The following is a 27,602-nucleotide window of genomic DNA, read 5'->3' as shown; positions in this document are numbered from 1 at the left end:
ATAATTATGTCACAACTGTTGGAAGGAAAGGCGCGATTATGCAGCAACTTTGTGAATCCCTCGTATCAAAAATGACCAAGGATCAAGATAAGTAAAATAGAGGAGGAGAGGGCGTCTAGAATACCGAATTTATCGTTTTCATCGAAAGTTTGACGAATTGTAACACGGCTAGCTCACCAATCTGGAATCCAAAACTAATTTTCATACTTCAGGCACCAATCTTGGTATACTCATGGCCCTATAGAAAGATGAAAAGGGATTTGATGTATTTAGAAAGTCTCGGTGTGTGAGCTTAGTTGTATTAACTGTTTTGGTCCATGTCCCAGCACGACGTACTTGTAGACGACGGGTGATGAACTAATTGCATCTCTAAAAGGGTCTGCGTTCTAAGCTAGCCTAGCTGATGTGTCATCCCTCCGAGCATTACCTGTACCTAATGATATCCGTGAACAGAGACAGAGGGGCAAAATTAGGTGACGACGCCAATCCGACCAAGCCAATTCACAGAACATAATAAACATGATACCTTGTCTTCGCAGGCATTCTGGGGGAGTTGCCAAGAATAACAAAGACAGACTACATGGACAAAAGTATATAGACGAGTCGGTATGAAATATTGACGACGCATTATAGGCTTTAACTCCCATATGTCATCACCCTGGAGAATTGATTTCTCAAAGAGTATCCACTATACACGGCTACACCAGGCTCGGATGCATTACATTCAAATGTACCACTAAAATAATTAGACTATTAGATACTATAGTGACTATTAGCAACTTTTAGTGAGAGATTGATGTGGGAGAGCCGATTGCTAGAGGTACAAGTCAGAGGCAGCGGGTGTGTAATTACAAAGCAACTAAGAAACACCAGATAGCTTCCGCCGTGGCTCGGAGTATCCCATGATGAAGCTAAGAATATTATTAAAAGCGTTAAGTAATCTTTGGACGGTCACTATGACAAGGCTCCAGGACAGCAAATACTTACCTTACTATTGTAGAAGCAAAGTTTATACACAGTTTACGGCCTTGTTAATAGATATATAAAGGCCGGTTGCTCCTCGAGCTACTGGGTGACCTCTGAACTCATGCAAAAAAGCCTTTCCAGAGCCCTCATCGTAAGAAATTTCCATCAGAATATACCTGATTCGATTGAGGGATAAGGCTATTTGATATGGCGAATCATCACTTTGGCAATATGGACGGCAAGCCTGCCAACTATAAACCAGCGTATCGCCCAACAGTCGAGGAGTTGCTCCAGCGTAACAAGTACTACTCCTTGAACCACGTACTGTTCACTTGAAAACTTGTCTGACATCGCGCATAGGGAGTACGCGGCCACTGTGCATAAACCTTGGCCTGACTTGGGCGAGTTGCTGGAATGGACTTCGCCATCTACTATTGTCAGTACGTACAATTTTCACATTGAAATCCAGACGTTACACTTAAACTAATTCTCTGCAGTTGCCTGTTCTGATCCGCGATGCGATCCTCAGCAATTTATGCAGGGGAGAAGGGGTGGTAAGTCTCACGATTGTTCTTAGTCCTCGCCATGCCTCCTCGATACATGATGCTGAGCTGCATATTTACAGAAATTGCTGCAATTAGAAATCTAGGTGGTCAGGTCGAGATCAGTATCGTGGATATCGCTACTCTAGACAGCGAGTTCCAGTTCAAGGAGCTCGTGATCGTTCACCACACTAATTGTGGCGTCCAAAGTTTGACGGCAGATGGAGTCTCTGAGTACTTGAAGGAGAATCTTCCCAGTGCCACTAAAGAAGAGCTGGCAGCATTTCCGATCACTCTTTTCTCAGAGTATGTTCCCTAATCTTCCGTCTTCGTTACCGACCCCTTCTGTTTATCAATGTCTGTCGTGATAACATCAAAGCTGACTGTGGTGTATCACAGTATGGAAGAGGGAATAAGACATGACTTGGAAGTTGTGCGGAAATCACCTTATATTCGCAAAGAATTGAAAGAATCAGCCAGAGGGTTTATTTTTGACATTAGAACTGGGCTTTTGACACCAGTGGTTCAAGATATATAATATCTTTTAAAACTCTACTCTGGCTTTATATAGGAAAACTAGACCGATAGAGTTCCCTCTCCAACCCTAGCGTTACACTGGCACACGTTTTTGATGCTCCTTTTCATAGCGCTAGACTGGTTCTTCAATATCTTCACCGTAGCCCTTGAGTTTACTCATATCCTAGTTAAACCGATAAGCTCTTTACAGTATGAAACGTAAGCTATTCAGAATGTGGAAGTTGTAATGACAATTGGTACATAAATCGGCTGGTACAATATGAACGTAATGAAACAAGTTAGAATGACAAGAAGAAGAAGAGGAGCAATTAGTTTGCTATCAAAGTCGCAGTGCTTCCTCGATTAACGCGTCTCTTTTGGCAACAACTAGAAGAACCAAATTACTCAAGGTGTCTGTCACGATGTGCACGCTGCAGACGTAATTGACAGTGAAATTGGTCCTTTTTGAAGCTAGATAAGGAGATAATTCCTCGCTAAGTGAAGAAATATGTTTAGCTATTGTTTTGCAGACTTATCAGCTTCCTTTTGCAAAAATACATTGCCGGCTAAAGTTAGCTCGCTAACTAATTCGACCTGAGTTGATGCTGCCATTCATGAAGAAGTATCCTGATGAGATCCATCGTGTTTGCCAAATGTGTTGCAAGTACTCATGGCTGACAGTACTTGTAACACTCACATTACCGGCCTTCCTTGTCCGATGATCTCCAGATTTCAGCCGACACGTAACTCAGTAGGCTGATTATACGTTGTTTCTCCTTTTCTCACAAAGGAAGGCTTACGGATTCACTCCCTTCAATCTGATCCAAAGTGGTAGCTTTGTCATCGAATGATATACCTTCATAGGCCTCATTTGACCATCTAAACCCCATTGCCGATTCACCGCTTCATGGTCGTTTCTGTCAAGCTCAATATCAAAGTTCCACAATATTGTGGCTGCAATGAGTCTCATCTCAAGATACGCTAGGTTCTTCCCAATGCATACCCTAGGTCCTGTTCCGAATGGTAGCGATGCATTCAGGTGGTCATCTAGGAACTCCGCGTCCTCCCCTGGCCACCTCTCTGGTTTGAAGGTATCAGGATCACGGAAGTTAACAGGAGAGTGTGTTGATACCCATGGAGGTACGGCCACTGTGGTTCCTGCAGGAACATAATATCCAGCAATGGTAGCGCCACCTGAAGGGACTACACGCTGCTGACTTGCAGGTGATGGTGGGAAAAGACGCAGAGCCTCGTTTAACGTAGCCTCGAGGTACGTCAATTTTCTAACATTGTCCCATTTGATCTCATCGTTGGCCGTAAAAGCGTTTCTGATTTCCGCTGTAAGTCGCTTGTATACATCGGGGTGAGTGCAAATGTAGTATGTCCACCCGACTAAAGCCGTAGCAGTTGTGTCAGTTCCAGCACTAATAAATAAGGCCATGTTCAGCTGAATTTCAGTTCTGGATAATAGGCTTTTGGACTCGTTGTTCAGAATGTGGTACATGAAATCTGTATGTTCTCTGTTAGTGTCTTGCAGGCGACTAGCTGTTTTCTCGCAGGAATTGTTCAAATGGATCGATCGCCATGAAGCAGCCTTCGCAGGGACCAGAAGCCATGTCATGAGACGCTCAAGCCACGTGCCAACCCCAGATATTCGGCGGATGCCCTGCGTCCACGTAGCCGCTACGAAAACGTTGATGACAGAGGTTGACCACTCGGTAGCTGAAGCCTGATCCAAGCATCCAAAAGGCTCTGCAAAGCAAAGGTCACCCATCATGTCAAATGCCAGGTATGTATCTGTGGCCGTTGTCAGCGGATAGGGCGAACGGAGAATATTATCACATGCGGATTCATACACCAGTCGGAGACATTCACTGCCTGCTTCTCAGATGCCGCCTTCTCGAGCACAGATACAAGTTTCTGAACATGGATTTTAAGAATGTCTTCGAGTTTGGCCAGTGCGCTGTTAGAGAACAGATATCCCAAAGCCTTGCGCTGCCGGGTATGTTCTTTATTCAGTGCTAGGCTCACGCCAGTCTCCCCATTGACGTTTCCTACTGCCCCGAGAAATATAGGGCTCTTCTCCATGAGAAGGCCGCCTTTCTTCACGGTCTTGAGTTAGTTAGGAATTCTTATGTCGAGTTTGAAGCGCTTACGCGAAACCCATAGATCTCTTCCCGAGCCTCCGTGGTAATGAAACTCAGCTCGTTGGGAGAAACTCGCACGACCAAGCCATACTTTTCATGCAGAGACCTGTAGTAAAGGTGCTGATCTCCCCTTACCAGAGCTATTGCAGCAGGCAGTTCTGACAGGCTGTTGAGCCAAGGACCAGGTACTGAACGTAGCGGGTGAAAGACTCGATATTGTAGAATACGAACAACAAAGCCAATGAGGAACTGCAGAGAATAAGCAAAGGCTGCGGGGTTGGTCAAAGTTGCATGTACTCACTAGGACAGAAAATGTCGAGGCAACCGAGGTTACAGAGAGCATTTGGGCTAGCATGATGGAAGTGATGTTGGCCTCAGCCTTTTCCCCTCAAGGCTGTTCTCAATTTATTACTGATCTTGGCCTGTGAACACGATTTAAATAGTGTGATTTTTAAGGCGTAGAAATTAGTGCCATCGCGTGGTCAAATCCATACGCACACACAGTTGCTGCTTGATTCATACGTGCGACTAATAAGCCCTCGCTCAATCAACCAAGGAAGTTTCTGGAGCAAGCAGGGTAGGAGAGTATAAATTGTCCCCGTATGGAGATTGTTTACTCCCTCATTTCTACGCGCGTACAGCAGTTCCCGCAGTGGTGGGGAGCGTGCCAACCCTGGAAGTTTTGAATGGGTTGTCCGTTGTCCTATGGCGCTAGAAGCGCATGGTGCAGTCGCATTGCATGAAGCAAAAAAGAAAAGGGAAAAAATAACAGAAAAGAAAAGAGCTCAAAATAACTCTTTGTGGATGCTGGTTTACTTCCGATGCGGATACAACCACACCCCGCAGATGAACGCTATTTCTGCACCATATGGAGTACACTCTCGCACCCTTGCAGGATTCAAAACAGTGGCGAGTTGCGTGGTTTTGCTGGTGTGGGCATGTTGAATGAATGATGCGGTTCAGCGTGGATCTTGTCATAGTTCTGTTTGTCGCCCCTATGGTCTTTATAATATGGCGCAGATACTCACTCTTGTTATACCGCAGAGACTGTCCCAAATCATCTCACTGTTTCCGGCAGCTTAGCCCTAAGATTTACACTGGGATCAATACTGAAAATGGGGGACACGGAGGAGCTGGCGACGGAATACACCCGGGTTAACAACACCCAGTACGGCGCCGGGTTGTTTCTCCTCGATAGACTCAATATTGTCCCGGGCATGAAAGTTCTCGACGTCGGGTGCGGACCTGGAAATCTCACAGCTCACATAGCGCAGATTGTCGGGGAGAACGGTAGCGTTGTGGGCATTGATCCCAGCACGGAACGCATTTTGCTCGCACAGAAGATTCAGAAGCCAAACCTGTCATTCTATGTAGGCCATGCCGAAGACCTATCGCAGTTTCCTACAGAGAGCTTTGATGCGGTTTACGTGAACTCTACTCTGCATTGGGTGCAGGATCAACCTGCAGCAGTGAAGGAGTTTGGTCGCCTGCTCAAACCAGGAGGGCTACTTGGCATTTCAGGCGGATCAGGCGATACGCTCAGCGCACAGGAGAGGATCAAAGCCGATGTGCTATCTAGGGAGCCATATCGAAAATATCCGGAAGAGAGCCCACCCAAGTTTCTCAAGCGGCGAGAGCTCGAATCTCTTTTGGACGATGCTGGGTTCCCAGAGAGAAGCATCGTCGTCAACAAGATCACAAAGTCGACCAAGGATGCCGATGAAATGATTGACTGGTTGGATGCAAGCTCAACTGGAAAGACATATGGCAGCATTCCTCTGGATCTACGGCCAAGTGCAAGGGAGGAAATGAAGACGGAATGGAACAAGCTTCTTGTGGAAGATGGAATTCACATGGATATCGATCTCTTGGTGACTGTGGCGGTTAAAACCTAAGCTTTATGGTAATGCTACACTGGACACTACTGCCCTAGATTTTGGCGAATAGAATTGAGCTCTTTTCGTCTGTACAATATTCTGGCACTGCTTGTCACGTCTCTTAATTTATGTCGGGCCATGTAGGTGTTAGCCATGCTGGGCTGCCTTGTGCTGCGAACGAATAAGCGATGCCACTGCGGCCGTGGCTGGGGGTGGGCATCCAGTACACGTACACTATTCGTGACATGACATGGGCGGATCTTATTGACCGCCAGAGGTGTAACCTTTACCAGCCTGGCCCCTGGTGAGTGATATTCTTGTTACTCAAGAAGGAATGCTACACAGGGTGTTATAAGTGAGACCCATTCACTCTGGAGCCAAGTTATCTATTGTCTTTTGAGACCGTGTTAAAGTGGAGGGTAAAATGTCATCTTCACGCACTCCAACATGGCCTTCGCAAGACATAGAGCAGACGAGCAAGGAAACCACAACCAATTCGGAATCAATGGGAGCTACATACCCTGCCAATCCTTCAGCAAGTTCGAGTTCGAAGAATGTCAACCAGCGGGATGGATCATGCACCTCGCTCTCAGTTTGGTGGGACGAGCCAGAGGACCAAGATCCCGAAAATCCCATGAACTGACCTGCGACAAAAAAAATGGGCCAACATTCTGACGATTTCCGTCATGAGCTTTCTGGTGTAAGCGTGAGAGCCTCCAATGGCCAGACCATCCAAGGCACGGCTTGAATCATCTGCTAATACTCAGCAGGCCACTCGTATCATCGGTGGTCGCGCCAGCGGTAGAGCTTATATTGGCAGACTTCCATTCTAGCTCGACAACATTTCCGACCTTTGTACTGTCAGTATTTGTGCTGGGCTTCGCTGTCGGACCACTGCTTCTCCCTCCACTAAGTGAGCTGTATGGTCGTGTCATTGTCTACAATGTCACGAATGTGCTCTTCGTCGTGTTCACCATCTTGTTTGGCCTCTCATACAATGAAGCGATGCTCCTTGGCTTTCGGTTTCTATCTGGGTTCGCAGGTGTGGCCACAATATCGATAGGCCCGGCCAGTATTGCAGACATCATGCCCCGGGAGAAAAGAGGAAAGGCCGTGTCACTCTGGGCTGTAGGCACCGTGATTGGCCCAATGGTAGGCCCCATCATTGGTGGTTATGTGACAGAAGTTCTCGGTTGGAGATTGATCTTCTGGATTATCTCAATCATAGTAAGCCACCGCTAAGCCGCTGCCTCGGACAAAAAAAGCTCATCACGTTAACCATGGATTTTATTAGGCCGGCCTTGTCACGGTCGTCGCTCTAACCATTTCAAGGGAGACATACCCTCCAGTGCTCCTGGAAAGGAAAGCAAGCCGACGCAGGAAAGAAACTGGAAATCCCAACTATCGGTCTAGGCTCGCTTCCGACTTAGGCCTTCGAGAGCTTGTCATACGAAGCATCATGCGACCCTCCAAGATGCTAATCCTTTGTCCAATTGTCACGACCAGCTGCGTCTACATCTGTGTGCTGTACAGCATCATCTACATATTCTTCTCGACATTCTCAATCATATTTAAAGAGGTCTATGACTTTTCTACCTTTGATTCCGGGCTAGTGTTTATTGCCTGTGGCATTGGGACATTGTCAGGACTTGCTTATCTGGGGTATTTCAGCGACAAGACTTTAGAGAAACGGGTACGGGCCGAAAGGCTGATTACGCCGGAGGACAGGCTACCCTTCCTAGTCACAGTACCTGGAGTCTTGAGCTTTTCACTTGGGATATTTGTGTATGGGTGGGGAGTGGAAAAACATGTTCATTGGATCGTTCCCCAGGTTGGAACGGCCATGGCAGGGTTCGGTTACATTCTAATATTTACAGCCGTCCAAACCTATCTCATCGACGCCTTCGAGGATCACTCTGCCAGTGTCAACGGCGCTAATGCGGCACTCAGAGGTCTTGCCGGGGCACTAATCCCTCTTGGCGGCCTGGACCTGTACAAGACATTGGGATGGGGATGGGGAAACTCCCTGCTAGCCTTCATCGCACTTGCTTTTGCACCATTTCTCTGGATCTTGGCTGTGTATGGTGAGAAGATTCGGAGAACACAGCTGTTCAAATCAAGGCTCTGATGCCTTGCAAATGGAGGCCATTTGGTCCATTTGATAATAGAGAAGAAAAAGATGTAGTAAATTTACTCTAAGATATAAGACATATAGGGTAATGCGTCATCTATCTGTCAAAATAAACAGCTCGACCACTCCGTCCGTAGCAACACAGGTTGCTTATATATTTGGTTAGCGATCTAATCCATTCCCAAGTGGCTATCAACGTGTTGCGCTATCATCCAATCCGAACTATAGTATTCTATGGATTCGCTAGTTACAATCTACTGACAATCATGTTGTCCGGTTGAGCTGTGAACCTTGCAATCAGCTCACTGCGGGAGACGTCTTCCAGATGAAGCTTCCGGAGGCTTCTCCCAGATTCAAAATAATCGACACCAGTAATCATTTGGGCAAGGACAATAATGGCCTTGATGGGTGACGCATCTATGCCAAGCTTCTCAGCAAGGTTATGCCAGCAAACAAGCAGATCAGGAACGTCCTCTGAGATATTTCGGTTTTGAAGATCAGACGGAGCCTTGAGTCCCTTGTGGGGACCTGAATTCCTTGCCAAATCTACTAGGTCCAAAAAGTCGTGGCCGTAGCATTCGTTGGATACTTTCAACGCACTTTTCATGCTGTGCCCAAATGCCTTGCCTATTTGCATCCGCACTTGATCGACCACGATCATGGCCTTGGCAACGGAGCTCGTCAGGCCATCTCGATATAAGAAAAAGTCACCACCAGTGTCTTCGATGCGAGCAGCGTTCATCAGCATCATCAATGGATGAAACACGCCGTTTACGTTTAACAGGCAAACTTCGAGGACACTGCTGCACCAGCAAAGATCCACTGGCATGATTTCTTGTACCGCGTCGTATACTGCCTGACTTGGAGGACTTTGAAGTGCTGCGATAAAGATGAGACTCTTTTTGCCCAGAATCACCACCACATCCTTTTCCATCCGGCAGGAATATGGAGATAGGTTGGTCTCCAGGACGCATCCGATCTCGATATCAGCAATGAGAGAGAATAAGTTGCCCGGTATGCAGATGATGGTGTGATGTTGCAGAGGAAATGTTCTCAGTTCCTGCAAAACTGTCTCGTGCCCAGTCGATGGAACCGTAATGATGATAATCGTGGAGAACTCAATAATCTCACTCATATCCGTGGTGATACATACGGGCATAGAGCCCTCAATCTTTCCCCGTACGGTCAATAGGCCCTTGTCCATGACCTCGTTGGCATATCGGAGGTGCTCTGGGTGTGAATAGACCAACACGTCCATCCCGCGGTTTTGGAGGTCAGCCACAAGGGCGAAGCCAGATGGACCAGCGCCGATGATGGACACTTTTCGTTGCATTGCAGCAGTGTCGTATCCGGATCTAAGATTGTGAGTGATTAGGTGTGTCTGAGCCAGTTGTTGATCCAAGGTGAGTCAGATAGGTCAGATGCAATATGATTTCTTTAGAAGGGCGCCTTGAAGGGAAGCAAAACAGTACTGAGAACGAGATTACATCTATAAGCTGATACAATTTGAATATCATCCATGATCGCGCACTGCTTTTGCTGCAGAAACAGCCGACATGGGTGCTTGGGCATTCACGGCCACTCAGCTGCGCAGGTTTTCCGATACCCCCTGGTTGCTGGAATTCGCGATTCAGATCTGTCATGAGAAGGTGCGCAAGATTCCACGATTCATGGTGTATATTCACTCCGTAATTCTAGACCATTTCCACTCCATAGGCGGCAGTCAACTCACTCCTCCTAACACCATTGGCGAAGGTTGCACCAGGAGCGGAGCAACAGGAATGGGCTGAGCAAGTTTGCGCGCATATAAAAGGTCGCGACTGCAGTCTCTTTCCTGGTATGCGCTCCTTACTATGCAAGTGTCTGTCACACATCTGTGGCCCTATCCACATATGCATGTAGCATCTAGCCAACTAATAATAGTCACTTGCTGGGTGTAGGTTTGGATCTTCGCCTACAACACGCCCCTTGTTTGAGGTTGTCCTTGGGATAGTCGCTCTCGTCGTCGAGGATCAATCAACAAGTCTTTTGTAATATGTTGTCTTCTGTCTTCTTAGTAATTTCGCCGCCCCCAGGCTTTCACGCTTTTGTACACGCTCCTCCACTTGGCGCGTGCAACTCCTGCAGATCCGTTGACATAGTGTCTGAATTAATTACTCCGTATATTCCACCGAATCTAGTTCATGCGTTCTTACAAGGTGTCGAAGTCGGAGGTACACATCCGAATAACTAACTGGTGTTACAGCAGTAATATTGTCCCTTCATCAGCACAGTCAGGGGGCCAGCTGATTTCATGCGGAAAATGATTAGCGGCCCTTGCGCAATCGCAGTCTTGCTTCTCCAGAGCCGCTATCATCAATTACCAAATTAAATTTCCTCATCCAGAGATATGGATTTTTGCCTGGACATTTTTGGCCAGCAGCCAAGACTCAACATCCATACGCAAATATGTCTCTGCTTTGCGATGCCCGATGGTGTTGCGCAGTCCACCATCGTGAGTAGACTGGAATCTGGCCTTCGCCAGCTAACGGCCGGCTTTCCATGGGTAGCGGGCCAGGTGGTCGTTGAAGGTGAAGGCGCAGGGAACTCTGGAGTTTTCAAGATCAAGGAGCTGCAAGAAATCCCCTATTTTGCAGTGAAGGACCTCAGAACAGACACCTCAGCTCCAACCATGATGAGGCTGAGAGAAACCAATTTCCCAATGAGAATGTTGAACGAATCTGTTATTGCGCCTCGCAACACATTTCCCGCAGCCAATGCCGTCAGCGTACGCGAATACGGTTCGCCTGTGTTCCTTGTACAGGCAAACTTCATCGTTGGCGGCTTGGTACTCACATTCCTGGGCCAGCATCAGACCATGGATATCGTGGGGCAAGGACAGATTATGCATCTCCTCTCGAAGGCCTGCCATGGTGAATCTTTCACAGAGAACGAGCTGTCATCCGGTAACCTCCAACGTCAAAACCTCATTCCTGTTCTTGATAATTACGAACGTGGCCCCGAGCTTGCTCGTCATCTGGCTGCCACTGCAACCGGTCCAACTCGCAATGGTCTCGACAAGCATGAAACAAAGCCAACTCAGATTATGTGGGCAAGTTTTACCTTTCATCCCACATCGTTGGCAGCCTTAAAGGCCACTGCTGTCAAAACTCTCCCAAGTGGTTCCAGCTACGTATCTACTGATGACGCGCTGAGCGCATTTATCTGGCAGAGCATCATGCGCGCGCGCGCCGATCGGTTGCCACCCAACAGAGAAACGACCTTTGCGCGAGCCATTGACGTCCGCTCGTTTGTCGACGTGCCGGCGACGTACACGGGTATCGTGCAGAACATGACGTACGCGACGTATACGATACAAGAACTCGTCGTACTCCCGCTGGGTGAAATAGCCTCCACGCTGAGAGCTGCTTTGGAACCCAATACCACGATCCTCCCTTTCCACACACGTGCCTTGGCCACCTACTTGCACAGCCAGGCTGATAAGTCGCATGTCTCCCCTGCCTCGTCATTGGACTTTTCAGTTGACGTGATAGTAAGTTCGTGGGCAAAAACGAATAGCTACGACTTGGATTTCAATTTGGGACTAGGCAAGCCAGAGGCTGTTCGCCGGCCATGGTTTACGCCACTGCAGAGTTTTGTCTATCTCATGCCTCGAAAGGCTGACGGTGAGATTGCGGTAGCAGTGTGCCTTGAAGAAGAGAACATGAAAAGGCTGAAGGCGGACAAGGAGTTTATGACGTACGCAAGGCACGACGGATAAATCAAGTAGCAAAGAAGGTGAAGGTCAAAGAACAGCGGCATATATCCCATGATATCCCATTGATTATGGTGCTGGAGTATATATATATATATATATGTATATGTATTTAAAATAAGTAACTGATGAAGCTCAAAAACTATTATGATACTCCAATAGATCAAAGTCGATAATGGCTTGCCATATCTACAGTCATGTTTATGCGTTTAATAGTCCAAGTCGATACATTCGCAGCCTGATATTTACACGCCGCTGTGCGATGATTTTATTTCCTCCTGTAGAAAGGAATATTTTTGTATGTCTCAGGCCGTGGATGTACTCCACCGCGGGTCTATGAGATCGGTTGTCCGACAAGAGGGTATCATTCATTATACATTCGCCTCCTCTTGGCAGTAATTAAAACAACGGTTTAATGGCCCCCGGGACTGCCTGTCAAATGGTTGCAGAGCACACTGCCCAAGAAAACACCACCGAGTACCGACAAAAAATAGCCAACATTCATCGTCATAACCGCCACCATACTAGGACAAGGTCAGCAGCCAGGTTCAAGGGTCACCTCACGGAGATATTTCAGACTGACAGCAGATAGCTCACTCCTGCAATCACTGTATCAAGTGCTCCTGATAAGATAGCCTCGCTAGCTCTCCAAGGTCGAGGCGTCGCCTTGATCTCGGTGATGTCTGGCTGGAGTAGACCACCACTACGCCTCTTCTTGACGACGGCCACCACCTTGAACAAGTTGAATCGCAATGCCAGCAACATACGAAACACGACTGCGAAAGCAATAAGAAAAATGCATGCTCCTGCGTACTGCCCGGCCGTGTTGGGCGTGAAAGCCGATGACCAAAGGGGTGTGTTTGTGGAGGTGAAGAACACCATGATCATGGACTCCATGCTCATCGTCATGTTGGATGATGGCATGGACATTGGGTCGCCTGTCGAAGAAGGCATGGCCATGGCCGAGGTAGCGTCCATCGACATGTCCATTGACGGTGATGCTGAGTCCATGGTGGTGATTGTTGTGTATTTGCGCCGAGTTCCACGTTACGACGAGGGCGAGCACAAATTGGTGGAATAACGAAAACCCCAGGGGCAGAGGCGATTTGAGCAGCTCACTACGAGTATGTACGAACAAAAATGAGAATAATTTTGTCTGTCTTACAGCGGACCGTTGGGCTGGGTATGGGAACATGAGCACGCCCCCGGGCTAGGCCGCTAGGATACGCGTCACATGATAAAACGAGGACAATAACACACCAACTTCGCGGAAGAAGAACCAAACCAATAGGTATCGTTGTTTATGGACCGTTCAGACTATTCGAACGCTACGGTAGGCTGCATTGGCTCTTTGAGATTGGTCATGAGTCGCGTATCCTTGTTGTACGTAGGATGTGAAGGAGTTGGAGAGAGAGAGAGCCCATGCTCGGACATTCTTTCAAGGCAGCAACACTCCCTGGACGACATTGGCAGGGAAGCTCACAATCATGACCACCGAGACAAGGTAACCGGTCGAAAATAAGTGCGCAAACTTGCTCAAACAGAGCCCAGTTGCCGCGCTACTGCAGGTGTGGTGTGGCCCGGGCCTCAGCGGGAGGACGTGCGGAATCCATGCCATGTGGTTCTGCATCATTCTGAGCGAATGGGCTGCGAGCTTGCCCCTATCCAGGCCAGCTATTGGGTTGTTGATTCCCCATATTTGGGATCGAGACATGCATGAATCGCCATTTGTGGCACCGGCGCGGGCGCCACAACCCTTTGTGTGACAAGACAGAAGAGTACACATTTACACACGTACGTCGTCCAGGCATCTAAATCGTTAGATCGGTACTGATCATTATCGATTTACCATACGTGTCGAGAAAGTACCAAACTAACACTGTAGATGCCTGTGGACTGTACGGAGCACAGAGTGTGCTTCACCAGGCCATCAGCCAAGCCCATCGACCAATGAAAGTATACATAATGTAGCTTGTTTATTATGAGCAGGCGCAAACTCGTATCGTACTGCCTTTGTACAAGGTTCTGGAGCTGCACAGTGATATCCAGCAGAGTGCCCGAGCAGCGCCGCCCCATTGCACTCATCCTCTCCTGGCTCGAGCATCGAACGCAAATGAGTCCTATGTTGCCTCTGGCGTGAAATAGAACCAAAAGAGTTATTGATTCGCCTTTGAAACGCATTTACCATGTCCGCCGCCTGGCTTACGCCGCCCGTCACACTGACGGGGAGTCGCGAGTTTACCTGCGACAGCTTTGGCTTCACACAGGAGCAGTGTGATTACTACCAGCAGCGTTGGCATTTCTGGTGAGTAAAACCAACTCTAACAGCAGCTACGATACAGAGCCTCGGCGGCTTTACTAAAGAGATATTTCGCAAGGTTCATTGCCGACCATGTCTATGCGCTGTCGACAATCGCCTTCCTAATGAGCGTCCTCGGCATCTTCGTCATTGGCAACGTTGTCTCGCAGCTGCTGGGGCATCGAACATGGCGTGGCTCTTCCCCGTGGCAGAAAGTAATTGCAGTAACACGATACTTATCTTACCGCGGCTTTCATGTCAAGGCACTGCGATGGAACTCGGCCCCCTTGGGGCTTCTGCTTCTTGGGGCTGCAGGGACTGTCTTTTTCTTCTGTAAGTTAACTGCGAGCTTGGTTGGATGAGACAGACATCGGGATTAACAGACTGTCTTCTCAGGCATGGATTTGATTCCCCAACCGTATTACTGGTCAAGTTTGGATTTTGGCGGCTCTCCACCATTGGGGACAAGATCAGGATGGATGGCTCTGGCATGCATGCCTTTTGTCTTGTAAGCCTCTCTGATAACCCGACCCAGCAAGAATTCCTCAAGATACTGATTTTTTCCTGTTTTTCTTTTGCAGTGCGACTGCGACTAAGACGAATTGGATCACACTTCTCACGGGTGTCTCGCACGAGAAGCTCCAGGTGTTCCACCGATGGATATCCTACGCCTTTTTCCTCCTCGCGCTTATGCATACGTTTCCCTTTATCGTCTTTCACATCCGGTTTCACGATATGGTCATGCAGTTCGAAATGGGCCTGATATTCTACTGGACAGGCATCGTAGCCATCATCTTGCAGGCTTGGCTTACTTTTGCGTCCCACAGTGTGATTCGGTAGGTGATGGCACATACTGCAATTCCACCAAGACTGCACATCTGACACCTTACGCAGAAACTTGGGCTATGAATTCTTCAAAGCAACCCATCTACTCGCCGCCGCGGTATTTGTCTTGATATTCTTCTGGCATTGCGACTACACCCTGACTTCTTGGTAAGAACAAAACTACATCTATCAGAATCCCTCCAACGCAGACGCTGATAATTCCACAGGCACTACTTCATTGCGACAGCGGCTGTGTACGTCCCTTGCTACGTTTACCCATGGCTGAGGACTTGCTTCGAGTACGGCACGCGAGCAAAAGCTCAGGTCACCGTTGAGGATGGTGGTTTTACACGCATTTCAATCCCGGCGAACTTTACATGGATCCCCGGACAGCACTGTTTCCTCCGGTTCACCGGCTTTGGATTCTTCCAATCCCTATCCGCTCATCCGTTCACAATTTGCTCGATGCCAGCCAATGGAACCGAAGAAAAGTCGGAGCTTGTCTTCTATATTCGCCATCAGCGGGGCTTGACGGCACGTCTGTACGAGTTTGCTCTGAAAAGTCCGGCTGCCTCCATCCCTGTACTCGTCGATGGTCCTTACGGAGGAATCAACCTTCAGTCGTATGCTCACAGCGACCATCTTCTTGTCATTGCAGGAGGATCAGGTGCAGGATGGACCTTACCCTTTATCGAGCAATTCATCATGTGCCAACCGAAGACTGTTGATGAAGAGCGTGGCCAAGCAGCCGACGTTGACAGCATAACCAGGAAAACGAAAAGCAATGAGCGCAGCATTCCCGGGCCTTTTACTCTCCGCGTCATTGTGGCAATCCGAGATTTCAGCACTCGTTTGTGGTACATCGAAACTGTCAAGAAGCTGCTATCCCGATATGAGACATTGGAGTCGATTTCCAGTATTCGTATTCAATTACACCTGACAGGGGAGGCTGCGCGAGAGGTAGATCCGGCTGATAAAGATTTTGACCTTCCAGCAGATCTAAGCAAGCAAGCCTCCTTGCCAGAGAACACCGTCACCCAACAGGGCAAAACAGAGACTACGGCATCGAGCCTATTTGACGAACATCTCGATGGACGGCCTCAGCTACCGCTGATAATCCAAGAAGAGGCAGTAAGAACAGCAAACGGAGGGGAATCACTTGCTGTCTTTGTTTGTGGGCCAGATACTATGCAAGATGATGTTCGAAATGCCGTCGCGGAAGCAAATCTAAATATCCTCAAAGGCTCTAGGTCTGGAGGAGTATATTTGCATTCAGAGCATTTCTCTTGGGCATAAATGACTATTGTTCTTTGTAATTATAATATTAAATGATACACAGGCTGCAGCATAACCTTCCTCTGAATCAGCTATTACAGCTTTTCTGACCCTCTTTAATATACATATAACGTCCATATATCCACAAGATCAAATTATAACTAAAATCTCAAGAAGTATTTGAGACATTCTGTTTAAACTCTTCGCACTCAGTCACTCTCACAATCACTTTTCAATGTGCTAGACTGCCTCTGTCTCGTATAACGCAAATGCATCAGCCATGTTGAAGGCCATAGCTGGCTAATCAAGTCACCCGTTAGTCATCCTTGCTTCTCTTCAATGCTTCAGCAATAATCCAAGAACACGTGTTTTCTCAAATATCTCGGCCTTTTTTTTTTTCGTTCTTTTCTCAGCAGCCATAGAGGTCTATAAAATTATTTTGCGACTGTTAATACACCGTAGCCGTTTATAAGGATGCGAGTAGTTTGATGATTCTCGGGGCATGCTTAGACCAAAGTAATGCAGCGCTAGGACGACTAGAAGATAGTAATATTTACACAATCTGATGGAAATGTCTCGCAATTTATGAACGCAAAAAGTACACGAATTATCAGGTCGTTGCTTAGCCACTATTATATCGTAGCTCTAATAAAGTTAAGTCTCTTGATGGATAGACTCAACTATTTTGTGAAAGGCCTCGTGTGCGTCAAGATGGTTCTTCGGAAAGGCTGATCCAAGAAATGCCCCAGCAAAGGTATCAAAAGCAGTACCTGCCTCAATTTTAGGCTCCCATGTCAAGCCTCCCATCCCCCTCTGCGCCACATATATTTACGTACAATGTTGTCTAATGCATGGATTGCAAACTGGAGTAATTATATGAACCATTCCAGAATGTGCATATCGTGTACCCCTTCTTTAGCCAGTTCACAGTCGAGATTACTTCCAACCATCCTTAAAACCATCAATTATGAATTGGGTCAGTTGATCATTACCCGTCAGGTTGACTAAGTGGCCGGACCATTAGGCCTTGCTTAATAGTCAACCCGCCGAGTACCAGCGAAAGAATGAAGCCTGAGAGATAATTTTGGCACCTATTTAATGCGATTTACAGAATCGGGCATTAATACCATTATGTCTCTATTTACCTTAATATAAAATGCGTCTACTGCAGATGACAATGGGCTAGCCCTATTTGCTCTTTGTCGTGCTTAGTGACTCAGGCATATATGCCTAATACGATGCTTTACACTTAATTTCTAATTGGCCATCATGGTGGCAAGGCACATATACACCATCTTTCGTTGTCCTAAAATGTTGCCCGCTGATCTAGTTCGTATTGTATCATATTTACTCCATAGCAATGGCGCAATCTTAATGATATGGCAGAAAGATTTAGCCAAGGTACCATAGAGGGAGGGAACCAAGAGTTGGTAATCACGCTTTATGTATCTACAACAAGCCGATTTTCCGATAGTACCTCTTATGTCCGGTACCACCTTTAGGGGTTTTAGTGCTTAGTGTAGTTATTAAGATTACGGCCTGACTCCTTTATCAATGATGCCGATTCTCGAGTGACCACGCGCATAGTGGAGAAGTAGGGACTGTTAAGGCTGTGCTGAGGGTGTCCGTAGGGAAGGAATCTCCATCACGTGTAATCACTTTTGATAGCTAGGTGAGCGGTGACGACAAATACCCCTACAGCAACTACGAGGCCGGTAACCCTCCTTAGACATGAACTATAAATTCACTGCCTGCCTTCTCCTTCATCGCTTCTTAAAACTTACCAGTTCCTCAAACTTCGCATTTGTAATAAATATATTACCCTGGAAGATTAATTTCTGCTTTCACAATCACATTGACTTCTCGTTACGAAAGAAAAACAGATTTCAAGATGCTTATTTACTCCGCCGTCAAGAAATACAGGAATAGTATAGCTCAAAAGGAAAGAGAGCAACGTGAGAGAGCCCAACAATCGGGACAAACTGCCTTCAACACCAGCAGCCGGCCCAGTCACAATGTTAGGATGACTCAAGCTGCCAATCAGGTTAGTTAAAATCCTATTCAATCCTCCCAAGTGGAATCATCAAGACTTTTGAGGGCTGATAAATAGCAACAATAGCAAGATCAACAGCCACGTCAGCGTTGAAGAGCACTGTCTGGATGAAGAAAGCAGCGTCTTTGCGCTTCGGTGATATGATTGAGGATTGTAGGTAAAGATGGATACATTAGAAGAGAAGGCAGCGGACAAGAGAGCGTGATAGGGGGATAAAGGTTAGTGAGATGAAGCGAGGGTAACAATTGCAGCGAAAATAATAATTAAATTTACTTTGTCGGTCACACTATGCAGTAAACGGTTGGAGCAAGTTACATTTGGGGAAATGAGGTGAACGTTGATACAGAGTAGTTAAGAACCGAGATACCAAGGTTTCCAAAGTGAGATCAGGGCTATAATAGTCATGCCAACTTCTCCTGCGGGCTGATGCAAAGGAATCGGTATTAGTCGCTGTCTCGCATGAGTTTCCATATCGGGAGAAAAACGGGGTCCCATAGGCGAGACACGTATTATCCGCTTATGGAGCCATGCAACCCGTATCAGCTATGACTCTGACATACGATTGGATGCTACCGGAACGACCTGCTTATTTCCTTCCGGGCACATCCAATCACAGATAACAAGAGGGACCGTTTCGATGCTAACTATATACGGCTAGCTAACATGCAAGTTGAGTCAATCGGTTTGCTTGCTCAGAAGATTGTTGAACAATGAGCGGAAGATTATTACAAAGATTACGATAGTATTGGAGACCGAATACAACAGCTACCCGGTATTTGAATGAAGTAAAATGAAAGGTCTATCTATATGTTATAGCGATATAAGAAATAAGTGAATATACATTTTTATTTGAGGAAAAGATTAATGCAGCAGTTATTCTTTATAGGGTAAATGAAACACGATTGAGATTTAAAGACAAGATAAAAATATAACAATGCTAAAAAGAGAGACCTAGGGTCTTTGAGAGAAAATGCTTGAAGTACTCTTCGTAGTACCCACACAGTTGTTATTTTAACGCTGAAAATCGAGCCATTGGCTGCATCTCCTCGCCTGTTTGCTCAACAAAGCCGGCATGAATGGTGAAGCCCAGAATTTCGCAGATAAGCGTCACAGTGACCTCCATTGCCGTAGACATTCCAAGTAAGAGCCAGGGACTGGTATGAACGCCACCAAAGACGAGACTGCAGGAGTAAGCAAGGCGTACTAGGACAAAAGGAATGCATATGACAATTGCAATGAGAATGCGCCTTTCGCCTTGGATGATATAGTCCCGATTCTTGTATACAAGTAAGATTTCCAGGATCAAGAGCCCTATGACGGCAGCTATAATGCCCGTTCCGACATAGCTGAGAGTAACGTAATGAGTAACTGGGCTTCCATTGGTGAGAGTGTAACTCGACTGTGTTCCGCCAATGATCACCAGAACCATGCCAGCCAGCATAAGAAGCTCAAGAAGACGGCGGTGAGTAGATTTGATAAGAAGCGGACCTTGATTGCCAATAGAGTCGATGAGGCGGCCGAGGAGTCCATGTAAAGTAAGAACCAGAGGACCGAGGCCAACACCAAGAAGGATTAACCAGCCAATGTATAGACTCTGGTTGGTTGGTAGCGAAATGGTTGCCAGTCGCAAAGCATCGCCAATGAGGCGAGCAAGAGACAGCATAATGAGGAAACGCCAGCCAGCACTTCTGCCAAAACCGTGTTTGCGACACAGGAAGATGGCACCACCAAGATACAGGCAGTAGATGGCAATTTCGCCGCAGGCAATGCCATCATATGCATCAAACGGGCGGCTCATTGCTTCGGCTATGGAGTAGTGAATGTAATGGAAGTTTGTAGATATATATATCAGTGGGGCTGGACGTAACGAATCGAAGAAGGTGGAAGAGAGGGAGAAAAAATAAATCTCGAGTCAGAACGTAACATGAATTGTATTTTATAAGGTACAAGAGTGAGTTGAAGTGATAATTGTATCCCTTACGATCGACACAGACATTAAGCACTATCAGTAAATATACCTGCGCTGCACTAGCTACTGTCTGAGCCACCTTCAATATCCCCATACATGACCTTGGACAAGGCACAATGATATCAAGCGGCTAGTAACAAATGCCGAATCGTATCCATCAACTATAACGGCAATGATGTGGTAACCAAGTCATTTAATGCCAGTCAGCGGAAGGCCAATTTTAAGCGTGCCGGGGCGCAGGTAGCAATTTACCTCGGCTAGGTCAAAAGATGCCAATGGGTAACATTGATTGGCTATACCCGGTGCTACATTTACATGTCCCCGGGCGTGTCCAATCTGGAAAACTCTGAAAAGTATACGACTCCTTTAAAAGTTCCAATCCAGCAACCCCAAAGTCAGCGTGGAAGAAGTGCTCCACACTGTCGGCAATCATGGGTGCCGACATTCCTATTCCACATCAGCCGGGACCCGCGTTGCCGCGCTCCGTCAACGTTGTGGCTATGTCTAAGTCAAGAGACTATGCCTATGTAGGTATGCAGGTGCTCGCGAAATGGTTGCGAGATACGTCCAATCCTTTTTTGATCTTCGAAAGGCATTCTGCATCGACCTCACGAAATTTTACTCTCCGCACGGATGATTCAAGCGACAGCTCTCTCGGGTTTCCGTATACAAATCGTTTTTGACTTTGTCAGTCGCTAACAGACGCACTTCTATGACTCCGAGGAGCCGACTTCGCTGAGCAGTATGGAGAATACATCGACGCCTCTGTTTTCGTCCCCTGACCCATTGTCTGTACCTTTGTCACGCTTTGCTGTACGCATCAATCCAATAGATGGCTGGGCAATATGCAGAAGTAGTAGCTAAATAATCGTGTAGTGTGATTTCTGCAGGGAGAAAAAAATCAGGTAAGGGAGGCTGGAGTGAATAAATCTGCAAGGTTGGTAGTCTCTCCGTCCACAGCTAAGCTAGGATAGGTGCTCTCGTGAACAGCCGAAGTGTGCCACTTGCCGCCCTTGGCCTGGCGAGTGTGTCTATTCCAAAGAAGTCTCAGCTCCAAGATATCAAACAGGAGCCTCGAGGTACGTGGTACTCGGAGATTCGCGGATCTGTTTGTTGTACTTATCCATCTGGAAGCGCGAATACCGGGATCCTATACCCAACAAAGAAAGACTTGGACAGTTTCCAGGAGCGCCTCAGTCGTATAGAAGCAGCTCTTGAGAAACTGGCCCGCGCTGTGGATAGTTTAAACCCTAATATGAACAGGGTAGATGCCACTTTCGCATCTGAAAAAAGTTCACGCTTTGAAACAATCCAATATCAATCAGTTGATAAGGAAGAGACTAACACTCAAACACCCCCTAACCAAAACCAACTATTTGTTCCACCTGCAAATATCTCCATAGATGCAGAAACACTTAATAGTAACGCAAGTCTATTATCCTATCAACAGCCTGGTTTCGGAAGTCTCCAATGTCATCCTAGCCCATTCATACGAGCTAGTCTCGACGCAAGCTGTGGCATTTCTCTTTTGGGAAATGAGGCAGTAGCTGGCTTTTTTATTCCATCAAGAGCTCTTGGATATACGCTTATTGGTCGTAAGTATGTTGCATTGTGTATGCTCTTTGCTGTCAAGACGCTGAATAATGTTTTTTCCCAAGGGTTTCTGAATATTTCTGACCTGGCTGACTTGATCGCTATCAAGCCTTCTGACCAGATTTTGATGGAAGTCATTTTTGAGCCTGCATCAGTTACCCAACGCAGTTGGGTACTTTACATTAATTTTATATTCCTCATTATCTCCCACAAGGACCAGACACTTAGCCACCTCACCACATCATTCCGGCATAACATTCGACTTGCCTTAGATGATGCCAAAATATTCCTAGAGCCAAACGAGGTGAATGTTCAAGCATTGACCATGCTTTCTTGCCTTGGAGAGGACTATACTTCTCCGAGCCTATCATGGATGCTTGCAAGCCACGCCTGCCGGCAGGCCCAAGCCCTAAGCCTACACTTTACGGAGCAGCACTACTCCACAGAACAACAGCGCCGATTGACTCTCTTTTGGGTAGTGTTCATGGTCGATAAAGCATGCGCCTTGGTTTTTGGTCACCCAATATTATTATCAAGTAAACTGTATGAAAACGTGCCCTTGCCTGATTTCCAGCACCTCTTAAAATTTCGCCCCCGATATGGGCAATCCAACAATGTTCACTCGCAGCTTTATTTGTCAACATTTGGCGCCCACTTTTTGACTCAAAACATCAAATTGGCAAGATTAACTGGCTTAATCCTTGATATCCCGACTAATGGCTCTCAACATAGTGGTCGGGAGGGCTTAATATCGTATCTGGATGATTGGGACGTGTCAACAAGACAGGTATGCCTCAGCTTGATATCGAACTCTCAAATTCCGAGCTTACGTTTTACAGATCTTATCAGAAGCTCGGGGACTTGAAGCTGATCATGCGAGTGAAGAACAGCTTCGTGGAATGTCTCTTGCCATTCGACTCATGAGGTTCAAGTATTTACACATCCTTGTCTTGACATTACCAGAAGATGTCCAATACGCTACTCTCCGACTTGAGTCTTCGCGGGAGGCTCTGTCCCTTCTTTCACACCTTTCGAGTAAACACCATGTATATAGAGGAATTTTCTGGTGAGAACGCTTGATTCATCGCTGCTAATAGTAAACTGACTTCGTATGCTTAGGACACTTCTTTATTATCCTTTTACCTCATTTTTCGTAGTCTTCAATCACATTACGTGCAATCCAGAGGCACCAACCACGAGCGGAGATTTAGATCTGTTGACCACAACGCTGTCATATTTCCAGTCGATGAAAGTAAAACTACACACACAATCTGTTGTTACATCTGAGTTGGAGAAAATGGTCGAATCATTTATTCAGCTTGCACGCTCAGCCGTCTCGAAAGACATACCAAGTTACACTTAAATATCTCAGAACTCAATACGACGACCAACCGAGGCTCTATATATGTGAGCAATGAAGCAATACCGTGATCGGCGGCCTTCTCAGTGCTTTGCCGGAGAATAGAGCCAACGCCAATAGAGTAGTGGAAATGATAACTAGGGAATATAACTACTTGCGCCTAATTCTTTTCATAATCTTATGACAAACCTTTCGTAAGGTTTCATCGGGAAGTAAGCGAATGAGAATACCCATGGGAATTGAGCCAAGACCTAAGCCAATAGAGATGGCCCATTGCTCACCAGTCAGCCGGACGACCACAAACGCCTCACCACCAACATAAATAATAATTAACTGCCCACCGACCATAATCGACATCATCACCATGAACAGCCAATTGTGGTACAAACCTTCGAATATGTTCAGCTTGTTATCAATACGACGGCTGTTTATGAGCTTGAAGATTTGCATAAAAACAAACACGTTGAAAATAAGAGTTCTTAACTGGGACTCTGGGTAACCGAGGTTAGATCCGGCAAACCATAATACGAAGCAAACAATCAACTGGTAGATGGATTGGCCGATGATCATCTTCCACATGATGAAGCTAATAAGAGAAGCTGTCCGCGGCTCTGGTTTACGTTGAAGTACGCTTCCTGTTGGCGGGTCTGTCGCAAGCGCAAGCGCCGCAAACGTGTCCATAATGAGATTAACCCACAGCAGTTGTACTGCGTTGAGCACTGCGGTTTCGTTGTTATCGGATACAGCCGTAACAAATGTTATGATGACTGCTGTGATGTTGACAGTAAGTTGGAACTGTAAAAATTTCTTCACGGAGTCGTTCACGGCCCGTCCCCAACCAAGCGCCTTAACGATAGACGTGAAGTTATCATCCATCAAGATAATATCAGACGCCTCTTTAGCGACTTCAGTTCCAGATAAGCCCATGGAAAAGCCCACGTCGGCAGCCTTCAGAGCCGGCGCATCATTCGTACCATCCCCTGTCACTGCGACAATCTCACCGAGGCTCTGTAGAGTTTTGACGAGAATGCGTTTATCTTCCGGGCTGGACCTGGCCAAAACGCAGATATCTTTGGCAACCTCTTCTTTTTCTTTATCAGGTAGTCGGCGAAAGTCTTGCCCTTCCATCACCAAGCCTTCCTCTCCAGATGAAGTTTTCAAGATGCCACATTCTCGCCCGACTGCTCTTGCTGTCTCAATATTGTCACCGGTCACCATCTTGACTGACACTGATGCTCTTCGGCAAGCTTCGACCGCAGCAGGGACTTCTTGTCTAACGGGATCTCGAATCCCTACAACGCCGATCCAGGTCATATCTTGAAGAAGGTCGGGAAGCTCAATATCGCTAGAACCCGTTGAGCTGTCGTCTGTTTGGATCCAATGCGGGGGCCACTCCTGGAAGTCGACATATGAAAGAGCCAAAGTTCGTAATGATTGTGTCGTAAAGCCATATATGATATGTCTGATAGTATCTTTCTGGTATTCCGATATCGGTACCTGTGATATACATTTCGATACTTCAAACAGCGAGGTGCTGCATTGTGCTAGGACCACTTCCGGAGCTCCCTTCACAAATAACCGATACTTTGCTTCACTTTTGCAAATATCGGATTGAGACAGCTTGATTACCGCTCCCATGCATTTGTGCTCTGATTTAAATGGGAACAGCTGCTGTAGGGAGCTGTTGGCACGTTCCAAAGAGGCTGGACCAAGTCCAAAATATCGACGAACCCAATCAAGGAGGGCTGTCTCTGTTTTAGTTCCCACAAATACCGTCCTGCCGTTCTCTTCACTCTCAAAAGCAGTAGTGTTTACTGCAAGAGCGGTCTTCAGTAGAGTTTGAACCTCCGTACAGAGCTTTGAGGATAATTGGTCTGCAGAAATCCGTTCATGTTGTTGCATCTCCACATGTGTCGACGATGCGCTGGCTGGCCCTTGAGGCTTCGTTTGAGAATGCTGTATATGAAGCGCACTACCATCAGGCCCAGATTGTAGATTCTGATCACCAAATAGTAGTGGCTCGCGGCCCAGTGCACCGGTCACCACGGTCATGGCGTTTTCCGTTAGGGTGCCTGTTTTATCTGAGCAGATAACAGTGGCATTCCCCATTGTTTCGCATGATTGAAGGTGGCGAACGAGATTATTTTCTCTTGTCATGCGCTTGGTAGCGAACGCCAGTGACAGTGTCACCGCCAGTGGGAGGCCTTCAGGGACAGCAACGACAATAATGGTGATGGCCATGACAAGAATATGTAGAAAATCTTGTGCTTTCTCTTCTGGAGACCCATCGTTTCCGGGCAGTCTGATCAGAAACTCAATAAAAAGGACGGTGAATAACAAGCACCCCGCCCCGCCTCCAAGTTTTGCGATGTAACCTAGAGGATATACTCATTAGCCTCCTAATGCTCAAACATCCGAGGCTGTAATTAATCGTATGGAACCAAGCAGTGCTTACCAGCCAGAACATTCAGTTTTTGTTGCAAGGGGGTAGGTCCAGGGTCCTCCGACAGCGACATCATGGTCCGACCGTGGCTTGAATTCTGTCCAACGGACGTAACGAGGAAAGATCCTACACCGTCTAGGACTCTGGCCCCAGAGATGATAAATGGATCCAGACTTTTCAGCTCTGATCCTTCATTGTCGAGAAGCGCCTGCTGTACATCGTCTGCTGGGACCTTTTTGGCCAAATCGGACTCCCCTGTGACCGAAGACTCGTCACAACTCAGACTATGGCCTTGAACGAAGACTCCATCAACCGGAATAATATCGCCTGGTTCCAAAAGCATAACATCTCCCACAACTACATCATAAACAGACACGGGCATAGGGCTACCTGAACGGATTACTTTAACAAAGCGATCCTCTTTCTTCATGTTAAGCTTTCGGAATTGGCGTTCTTTCTGCCAGTCATTCAACGCACCAACAATCACAACGATTGTGATCGCAACAATGATCGCCACGCCTTCGACCCACTCAACCTTAGCGCCTTCATGTTTCGTTTGTCCAAATGTCTGATATAATCCAAGGGCAAGCGAGACAATAGCTGCGACGCTGAGCAGTATGAGTACATGATCATGCAAAGCAATCCACGCCAGCTGGAGAATTGATTTCGATTTTCGTTCTGGCAACCGATTTTCGCCAAAGACTCGTTTCCTATCAGTGAAGCTACTGCTTGGTCTATCGTTGGAGCAAACCAAGGGATGGTTCCCAGCTTGTTCGCTCTCTTTGAGCAGCCCAGGCGATAGATGAGCTGTCGTCGCTTGCTCGAATGTGATTGATTGAACAATGTAATGTTCATCAATACCAAGGCCAGCACGACAATTGGTCCATAGACCTTTCTCTAGCCCAAGAAGTCCCCCTAGAGCGACAAAAGCGGCAACGCTTTTTGGATTTATGAGCTTGCCCAATTGACCTGGGGAGAAAGCAAATGGATTGTTTTCAACATCGAATAGGCGTTCTTCTCCTGGGTTTGGTCGAAGAATAGAGTCTTCAGGCTGCTGAATGCCTTCTAAAGACCTGGATTTGTCGTGTAAGCGTTCGCCCTTGGACCGTGTGTTCTCGTCCACGGTCCTCGACGAGCTCTGTGAACCATTTGTCATTGGAAGCACGTTTAGCATCCCGAATTCTGGCTGCAACAAGAATTACTCGTGATAGAAGATTTTGGGTGTACAGCTGGACCCTTTTCTGTAGGCGAGATTTGATTGTTCCGATTTGTGTCGCGTATACGGGGATAATGCCGTTTCACGGAACTCTTGATGTAATTTTTGATGGCAGCAGCAGTTGTTGCTTTGCCTCAGATATGTATTTCAACATATATGTTTCAGTACTTTCATGCGGTATGGAAATCCCACAAAGAATAGTCATCATGATGATAGAATGATGGGTTCGTGAGGCCTCTTTATGAATACCGTAGTTAGACAATGAGCTACTGACGATAGCCAGCTTACGGACGATGTCATCATCTGCCTCAAAATACCATCAAAACTGTTACGACAAAGAGGAGATTTCATCTTCAAGGTTTTTGCTACTGGCTTGGCAAGCTACGCTGTATAGACTGCGATGAGGCTGTGAAACCAGCGGTGGAGGCGCAGTGACGCCACAGTGTGTATGAAATGCCAAGAACAGCGCGGTTCATACTGAAATATTAAACAATGGCTGTCTCTTGTAGTCTATAGTTTCATAAGCTTTTTTTTAAAGTTAAGAGGATGATGCCGTAGATACATGTTATATGGGCGATGTGGCGGCATCCGACCGTCTCCCCCCCAAAAAAAAGTTCGACCATTTGCATAATAAGC

At 46.9% G+C, this 27,602-nt stretch overlaps 11 protein-coding genes across 11 annotated transcripts; 6 read left to right on the top strand and 5 right to left on the bottom strand.

The window, feature by feature from the left end:
• Positions 1–1,173: 1,173 nt before the first annotated feature.
• M431DRAFT_546471 (hypothetical protein) lies at positions 1,174–2,293 on the top strand (the record flags this gene model as incomplete). Its single annotated transcript, XM_024921215.1, has 5 exons — positions 1,174–1,268; positions 1,327–1,406; positions 1,464–1,520; positions 1,592–1,814; positions 1,908–2,293. 5 exons carry the CDS (start codon positions 1,174–1,176, stop codon positions 2,044–2,046), a joined length of 594 nt encoding a protein of 197 aa, XP_024768420.1. The 3' UTR covers positions 2,047–2,293.
• Positions 2,294–2,341: 48 nt separating this feature from the next.
• On the bottom strand, positions 2,342–4,915 carry M431DRAFT_513506 (hypothetical protein). Its single transcript, XM_024920042.1, has 4 exons — positions 4,473–4,915; positions 4,181–4,420; positions 3,881–4,127; positions 2,342–3,821 (listed from the first exon to the last, which is right to left on the bottom strand). The coding sequence occupies exons 1-4, from the start codon at positions 4,524–4,526 to the stop codon at positions 2,821–2,823; spliced, it is 1,542 nt and encodes a 513-aa protein (XP_024768419.1). The 5' UTR covers positions 4,527–4,915; the 3' UTR covers positions 2,342–2,820.
• A 149-nt stretch (positions 4,916–5,064) lies between these two features.
• Positions 5,065–6,291, top strand: M431DRAFT_513505 (hypothetical protein). Its single transcript, XM_024920041.1, has 2 exons — positions 5,065–5,155; positions 5,216–6,291. Exon 2 carries the CDS (start codon positions 5,287–5,289, stop codon positions 6,064–6,066), a length of 780 nt encoding a protein of 259 aa, XP_024768418.1. The 5' UTR covers positions 5,065–5,155; positions 5,216–5,286; the 3' UTR covers positions 6,067–6,291.
• A 65-nt stretch (positions 6,292–6,356) lies between these two features.
• M431DRAFT_513504 (hypothetical protein) lies at positions 6,357–8,349 on the top strand. Its single transcript, XM_024920040.1, has 3 exons — positions 6,357–6,748; positions 6,819–7,275; positions 7,343–8,349. Exons 1-3 carry the CDS (start codon positions 6,735–6,737, stop codon positions 8,174–8,176), a joined length of 1,305 nt encoding a protein of 434 aa, XP_024768417.1. The 5' UTR covers positions 6,357–6,734; the 3' UTR covers positions 8,177–8,349.
• A 77-nt stretch (positions 8,350–8,426) lies between these two features.
• M431DRAFT_99174 (hypothetical protein) lies at positions 8,427–9,512 on the bottom strand (the record flags this gene model as incomplete). Its single annotated transcript, XM_024925118.1, has 1 exon — positions 8,427–9,512. The coding sequence occupies one exon, from the start codon at positions 9,510–9,512 to the stop codon at positions 8,427–8,429; it is 1,086 nt and encodes a 361-aa protein (XP_024768416.1).
• Positions 9,513–10,131: 619 nt separating this feature from the next.
• M431DRAFT_513502 (hypothetical protein) lies at positions 10,132–12,424 on the top strand. The gene is made up of 2 exons (XM_024920039.1): positions 10,132–10,339; positions 10,425–12,424. The coding sequence occupies exon 2, from the start codon at positions 10,569–10,571 to the stop codon at positions 11,937–11,939; it is 1,371 nt and encodes a 456-aa protein (XP_024768415.1). The 5' UTR covers positions 10,132–10,339; positions 10,425–10,568; the 3' UTR covers positions 11,940–12,424.
• On the bottom strand, positions 12,261–13,337 carry M431DRAFT_513501 (hypothetical protein). Its single transcript, XM_024920038.1, has 2 exons — positions 12,517–13,337; positions 12,261–12,457 (listed from the first exon to the last, which is right to left on the bottom strand). Exons 1-2 carry the CDS (start codon positions 12,942–12,944, stop codon positions 12,346–12,348), a joined length of 540 nt encoding a protein of 179 aa, XP_024768414.1. The 5' UTR covers positions 12,945–13,337; the 3' UTR covers positions 12,261–12,345.
• A 598-nt stretch (positions 13,338–13,935) lies between these two features.
• Positions 13,936–16,556, top strand: M431DRAFT_323871 (hypothetical protein). Its single transcript, XM_024914320.1, has 6 exons — positions 13,936–14,238; positions 14,312–14,565; positions 14,629–14,740; positions 14,814–15,068; positions 15,127–15,225; positions 15,285–16,556. Exons 1-6 carry the CDS (start codon positions 14,120–14,122, stop codon positions 16,351–16,353), a joined length of 1,908 nt encoding a protein of 635 aa, XP_024768413.1. The 5' UTR covers positions 13,936–14,119; the 3' UTR covers positions 16,354–16,556.
• Positions 16,557–19,391: 2,835 nt separating this feature from the next.
• On the bottom strand, positions 19,392–20,183 carry M431DRAFT_99306 (hypothetical protein; the record flags this gene model as incomplete). Its single annotated transcript, XM_024925135.1, has 1 exon — positions 19,392–20,183. The coding sequence occupies one exon, from the start codon at positions 20,181–20,183 to the stop codon at positions 19,392–19,394; it is 792 nt and encodes a 263-aa protein (XP_024768412.1).
• A 602-nt stretch (positions 20,184–20,785) lies between these two features.
• M431DRAFT_500931 (hypothetical protein) lies at positions 20,786–23,310 on the top strand (the record flags this gene model as incomplete). The annotated part of the gene is made up of 7 exons (XM_024917968.1): positions 20,786–20,881; positions 21,324–21,433; positions 21,489–21,646; positions 21,899–21,949; positions 22,013–22,734; positions 22,787–23,013; positions 23,067–23,310. The coding sequence occupies 7 exons, from the start codon at positions 20,786–20,788 to the stop codon at positions 23,308–23,310; spliced, it is 1,608 nt and encodes a 535-aa protein (XP_024768411.1).
• Positions 23,311–23,457: 147 nt separating this feature from the next.
• On the bottom strand, positions 23,458–27,317 carry M431DRAFT_500930 (hypothetical protein; the record flags this gene model as incomplete). Its single annotated transcript, XM_024917967.1, has 3 exons — positions 23,458–25,682; positions 25,763–26,804; positions 27,255–27,317. The coding sequence occupies 3 exons, from the start codon at positions 27,315–27,317 to the stop codon at positions 23,458–23,460; spliced, it is 3,330 nt and encodes a 1,109-aa protein (XP_024768410.1).
• Positions 27,318–27,602: the final 285 nt, after the last annotated feature.

This window comes from Trichoderma harzianum, assembly GCF_003025095.1.
Source record: "Trichoderma harzianum CBS 226.95 unplaced genomic scaffold M431scaffold_23, whole genome shotgun sequence".
In the NCBI taxonomy this organism is placed as follows: Eukaryota; Fungi; Ascomycota; class Sordariomycetes; order Hypocreales; family Hypocreaceae; genus Trichoderma; species Trichoderma harzianum.
This window is presented reverse-complemented; position numbering and strand designations above follow the sequence as displayed.